Below are 6,000 nucleotides of genomic sequence, written 5' to 3'. Positions count from 1 at the left end.
TTATTTCTGCTCGAACTTATGATTTCTCAAGGGCCTTTTGGTCATTTCATTATGCACGTTTTTATTTTCTAAACCTATGTTTTAATACTCTGTAAGCCACCAGGAAGCAGATCATCTTTTGTTCAAAAGAAAAACCACCAAAAACCTTTGGAAAGTCATCTCTTGAATCAATTACGTGCGACCTGCGATCAGTCGCAGGTCGCATGTCGCAGGTCGCATGTCGCGCGACACGAACATGGCCTAAGAGTGACACATGTCTCTAGCACTATTTCTGTTTTCTAATCTTTTTACACATGATAAAACATATGTCAATGACACTTACATAAGCGACACATGTCTCCACCATCATTTCTGTCCTTTTTTTTTGTTTATCAATCCATATCCTTTGTTTTATCGTTCTACTTTTGTTTAGCATCTTACTACTTCTTTGGTTATTATCGTCGAGCACAGCTCTTGTGCCAACAAGCTTGAAATAGTCCAAACCTCGTACCAAACGACCAAATTTGGAAGGCGGCATAATCGCCCATTAAGCAGCTGAATGTGGCTAAACAACCATTAGACCAGAGATATCAGTTTTAAAACCGACAAAACTCACCGATGATCTCAAATATATCAGAAAACATGATGTTGGTCAGTAAAACTTGGACAACTCCATAATCGTAACCAGAGTCACTAATCTGCCTGAATTTGAAAATATTATTCTCGTAAGCTCATTTGACCCTAAAGTTAGGACTATAGCTAAAATTATGGGCCAAGCTAAAACTCATGACTGACACAAGAGTCACTAATTTGAGTAACAAGACTGGAATATGCGTGGATATATCCGAAGATGGACCAGCCATACTAGTTTAATCTATAAAAACCAATAACTCAACCCATCCAAACAAAAGCCTACAGACCAATAACTCAACGCATCTTTGTCAACACATTCAAATCAGCTACACGTTTATAGGAGTACAAATACTTATAAAATTACGAACAGAAAAATATAAATACACTATTTACAAAAATAAATAAATAAATATATATATATATATATATACACACTAAAGATGAAGAATTGATCAGCCATTTTCATATACTATACGCTGATGTAGTAGGTAGTGATGGAGCTAGAAATATTTCTGAATAGGGCCATAATATATAACTTTAATAGTTAGATTAGATATATAGATTATTATAAAAATACCTTTTTTACAAATTAATGAAGGCATATGAAAACTTTTACATAAATTAGTGAGGCAAATGTCAAGTTTTAACTAAATATTATAATACTTTTTAAGAAAATACACTACAAATTTTGTTTCTCCACATGTTTCCCTCTGCCTCCGCCACAGCATCACTTTCCAAAGAAAGTCATGGCTTTTCTGATTGCGTTAGGGAGCTTACAGACTACTTAATAATGTGCTTGTTTTTAGTAAATTTTATGCTTACTTTAATTTTTATTCTAGAGTTTGAGATATATATATTTTAGTAACATATGTAATCAAATAAATTCTATAAATTTTATACATATATTACCATAATCACAAACTGGAATGCTTTAAAATTATGGATGGAAAACATTGATTTTTTGGATATAACATATACTACAAAACATGTTGGCGCAAAGAAATTAAAGAACCTCTCTTTTTTTTTGGCTAAGAAAATTGAGAGTTTACTACAAGGGTTAATTTGCCATCTAACCAATTTTGGAAAGGAAATGAAGAATATGCCACCATGTTCCATTTCATTGAAATAATATAGAAATACAACGGGAGTGTATATATTAAATAGTATAGTAACTACATTTCTGCAAATAATACTACTATGTTATATACCTTTTTACACTGAGTAGTTGCCGAATCATCTTCTACATATCCTCATATATTCCCGACACAACACACATTCATCTGTCCACCACCATTACTTTTCATCACCAGATTTACATAATATCCCAGGTCCATCTTAGATTGTGGATGTTCCAGTTCTGTTTGAGATATTAATGAGCAAAACAGAGTGCGAAGACAGAAGGTGGAAGGAATTGATCTTTTGATTCCATAGAGTAATCGCTGATCGGAAAAAAAATTAACAGAAATAAATTGATGATGAAAACATAAAAAAATACTAAACAGATGTAGATGTTAGTTGCAGATATCTGAGAAAATAACGAAGAAGACAGGAGAAAAGGGTTAACCAGTTGTTTCAAACTATATTTTAGAAAATACATTGAATATTTTTGGTCAAATTTTTTTTAGTTAGTTACCTAATTATAAAAATTTTGTTGGTCATACAGGCCAATTTCCCTAAATTATAATCATATAAGACTTTAACTCATTTTAGAAGAAACGCTAACTTAACAAACTCATGTTACATATAAATTTGGTAACACCACCCCAGGCTGGTTCATCCTATAAGTATTAGAACCTGAAAGACTAAAGTGAACCCGGAGATAGATTCTTCTACTGGGACTACTTGTTTTTTTTTATCTCCTTGTAGATAATATTATCACGCATGTGTTTCATGAGCCAGATGTCTGTTTGAATCTTTTTGGTTCTTATTCTCTTCTTTTTGTTCGCATCTATTGTTGAGGGGAGAGTGTGCTGTACCTTACTGGAGTTATAGAACGATTTTGTATTGAGACTCCTATAAATCTGAAACACCAACTGTTATCCACAAGAGTAACAAGTTGCTTCTATACGAGGAAACTCACGTTCACACAGTCAAACTTTGTTGAGAAAATCTCTACCATTGTCAAAGAGTTTCCTCGCCTTAGATGAGATTCATCCCTTCTATCTCGTCTTTTTTCATGTACTCTCTCTCACTCATTAGCATAATCGATATTATAGGAAGCTAGTCAAGTATGATGATTCTTTGTTACTTTCATGTTGCGTATAACCTTAGCACCAGTAATTGACGTAAAATTTACTTTATTTTGTATAGCCATGCAAAAAGTCTGTTGTCTCCACTCGTGTTACGTTAGGGGAAGTCATTACTTGTACCACACACGAAACAGAGCTAGGGTTACTGAGTTTCACAGGTCATGAATATTTAACACAGTACTTGTTACACAAGAGTAAGAACAGAAACAAACAAAGCAGGAGACCGTGATAAGGAAACAAAACATAAGTATTCAAAGTATCACAAAACAAAAGGTTTTAACCTTAAAAGTTTCAAATCTTAAAATCTACCAGTTTCTCTCCTCCATGACCTTCACCACTGTGTCTATGGGTATTGCAAACCCAACACCCACCTCTCTGTCTCCAAATGCCCAGATAACGCCAATGACCTGGCCGTCTAGGTTAACAACCGGACCTCCGGAGTTGCCCTACAAATAACAAAAAAAATCAGCAACTGCCTTTTAAGCCAATTTCAAGAAAGCTAACATAGAATTTACAAAAACCCATATATTACCTCTTTCAAAGCACAATCAGTTTGGAGATAGAATTGGCAATTGCCTTGTGAGCCAATTTTTGTGTGTTCAACACAACTTGTAAAAAAGAAACAAAAGAATATATATCAGAGAAACGAACATGCAGAGCTTCCAAAATAATGATGAAAAAAAAAGAAGTACCTGATTTTTCCTGCTGAGAAACTCTTTGCATACGAAAGAGGATTGCGAATGGAGAGCACCGTATCTCCAACAGAAACATCTTTGGCGACACCAAACTTTGCAGGAGAGAGTAACTCTCTAGTTGGTGTCTCAATCTTGACTAGTGCAAGATCGTACTCTGGGTCGCAATCAGCAACAACTCCTCGAAAAGTTTGACCACAGTTCAATGTGATCTCAACCTATCATTAAGAAAAAAAAACGGTTAGAAACAGTAGTAGTTAAGAAACATGAATACATAATGTCAACTCAGCGAGCAAATCTGGCTGTTAATCCTCAAACGACTGGGTTACAACCCTGTCCGGTTCCACACTTGGACTGCTTTCTTTGAGTGGCTAGGTTTGCGAGATAATGTGTGTCCAACTACTCTCAAAAGGCTTGCTGCTCAAGCAACTGTATACTCTCTATGGTGGGAGCGAAATAATAGACTGCACAACTCTATCTCAACGCCTCTCTATGTTACCTTCAAGAAGATAGACAGACTTGTTCGGAATTCAATCACAGCACGGAGGGACCGTAAGAAATTTCGCAACCTGATGAGCTTGTGGCTAAAGCATGAGTAATTATTCCCTGCAGTATGCTCCAATTTGTAGTCATCCTCTGTTTTTACTTTTTTTTGGCAAAGGAAGGCTACCCTGCTTAAACTTTTTGTACTAACAAACCCTCTCATTTTCTAATGAAATTCACATTCTTAGCAAAAAAAAAACATGAATACATAAATATTCCAAAGTTAGCTCTTGGTTGTGGTGTAATAACTAGATTAATAAGCTAACAAGGGGTTTATAACGAAACATGCAAAGCGTGTACGTGAAAACGTTACGTGTTCAAAAACATGTGTTAAGAATCTTTAATCAAAGGCAAACGCAATAAAAGATAACAGAGGGGGAAAAATTAAGGTTAATGATTAATCTAACATGTGTGTTCAAAAATGATTAATCTAACCTGAGTTCAACAAAACGTGTCATACTAACCCAAGAGAAGAACAACAATCAATACACATAATAATAATTAATATACTGAGAAGAAGAATAAGTCACACCTCAATTGTCTTTGAACGATAGACAGGACTCGTTCGAAACTTGTGGAGGTTGCGGACGACGTGACCACAAGTGATTATTTTGTCTCCTTCACCGAACAAGATGCCAGAGCCATACAAATCTGAGAGATAAAAATATCGATTCAGAGATTAGTGAATAATCCAATTAAAAAACTGAGCTTAATCAAATAAAGTAAACACAAACCGTCGTTTGGTGCATAGATGTTGACCACAGAAGGAATTAAGGTTTCAGCAACCCTTCTGAAAGTGCTTCTTCCAACAGCAAGACGAAGAACAGACTGACTCATCATAACACAACATTTCCAACTCATAAAGGAATTGATCTACAAACCAAAAAAAAAGCATTTAGTTAACAGAGAATCGATCAGGTGGAAACAAAAAAAAAAAAAAAAAGAGTTGAAGAAAGGAAAAGTGAGACCTGTGAAGATTTTTCTTGTCGACCTTTGCTTTTTCAGCAGATTTGCCCAGCGAGTTAGATCGGCTGCAGTTATCTGAAATCCTTGCTCCTCCATATCCCTCAGAACGTCGTCACATGGGTTTTCGCATGATTTGAGATTGGCAAAAAGCTTCCGTTTTAGAGCAGGACTCGAGGGAGTGGAAGGAGTAGCGTTAAGTGAGCCAGAGAAGGTTCTGATCATCCCCACAGAGGAGGAGATCTGAGGAGTTTTCAGAAGGCGACGGAGAAACATTGCTCTAACAAAAACACGACGATAACTTGGTTCCGACGATAACTTGAGTGACTATTGATGAACCTTTCTGGGCCTATTTTATTATTCAAGAGTGGGCCTATTCTTAATTGGGGCAATCATCTACCATGTCAACCTCAGAGACAAGAAGGGTCCCACCCACCCAAATTCTCTAATACTATATCCATTATTATAATCCTTGTAACTGACTAACCTTTATGATTCAACCATTTGTAACAGTGTTATGTAGGCGCGACTTCCAAATGGATATTTAGCCATGCGACCTTATTTAAAACAGTTTTTATGATCCCTCTGTAAAATTCCAGGTTAAAGAAAACAATTATAAATTCTCCGACATTCACATGATAAGTTTGACTTTGCCGAGGTAATAAGACTTCTCTTAACCATTCTCGTCTTGCCACGTCACATGTATCTGGCCGCTTCCACACCACAACGTGGAATTTTCGTCCAACTTCTTTTACGGTTTATTTTTGTTTGGTTTTATTATTTCTGTCACCTTTTTCTTCTTCTTCTTCTTTTTTTTTGGTGTAAAAACTTTTTCTAGCTAATGATTTATTTACATGATGTTTGACAAAAGAAAAAAAACATACATACTGATCGATTATATATTGATATGCTTAGAGTAGCTACTTAATACCTACGCGAGG

General features: G+C 35.6%; 1 protein-coding gene across 1 annotated transcript; it reads right to left on the bottom strand.

Annotated features, from left to right (window-relative positions):
- Positions 1 to 3,007: 3,007 nt before the first annotated feature.
- On the bottom strand, positions 3,008 to 5,397 carry LOC106309942 (putative protease Do-like 14). The gene is made up of 6 exons (XM_013747105.1): positions 5,065 to 5,397; positions 4,831 to 4,969; positions 4,629 to 4,747; positions 3,554 to 3,771; positions 3,394 to 3,469; positions 3,008 to 3,307 (listed from the first exon to the last, which is right to left on the bottom strand). Exons 2-6 carry the CDS (start codon positions 4,955 to 4,957, stop codon positions 3,167 to 3,169), a joined length of 681 nt encoding a protein of 226 aa, XP_013602559.1. The 5' UTR covers positions 4,958 to 4,969; positions 5,065 to 5,397; the 3' UTR covers positions 3,008 to 3,166.
- Positions 5,398 to 6,000: the final 603 nt, after the last annotated feature.

This window comes from Brassica oleracea, chromosome C8, assembly GCF_000695525.1.
Source record: "Brassica oleracea var. oleracea cultivar TO1000 chromosome C8, BOL, whole genome shotgun sequence".
Lineage (NCBI taxonomy): Eukaryota > Viridiplantae > Streptophyta > Magnoliopsida > Brassicales > Brassicaceae > Brassica > Brassica oleracea.
The sequence above is the reverse complement of the archived record's forward strand: the minus strand, read 5'-3'. Positions and strand labels throughout refer to the sequence as shown.

Coding starts and splice junctions, on each gene's coding strand:
- LOC106309942 (XM_013747105.1), bottom strand. CDS start 4,957: ATGAGTTGGAAATGTTGTGTTATGATGAGTCAGTCTGTTCTTCGTCTT. Junction 3,772..4,628: donor ATCGTTCAAAGACAATTGAG/GTGTGACTTATT, acceptor TCTTAATGATAG/GTTGAGATCACATTGAACTG. Junction 3,470..3,553: donor TTCTCAGCAGGAAAAATCAG/GTACTTCTTTTT, acceptor CTTTTTTACAAG/TTGTGTTGAACACACAAAAA.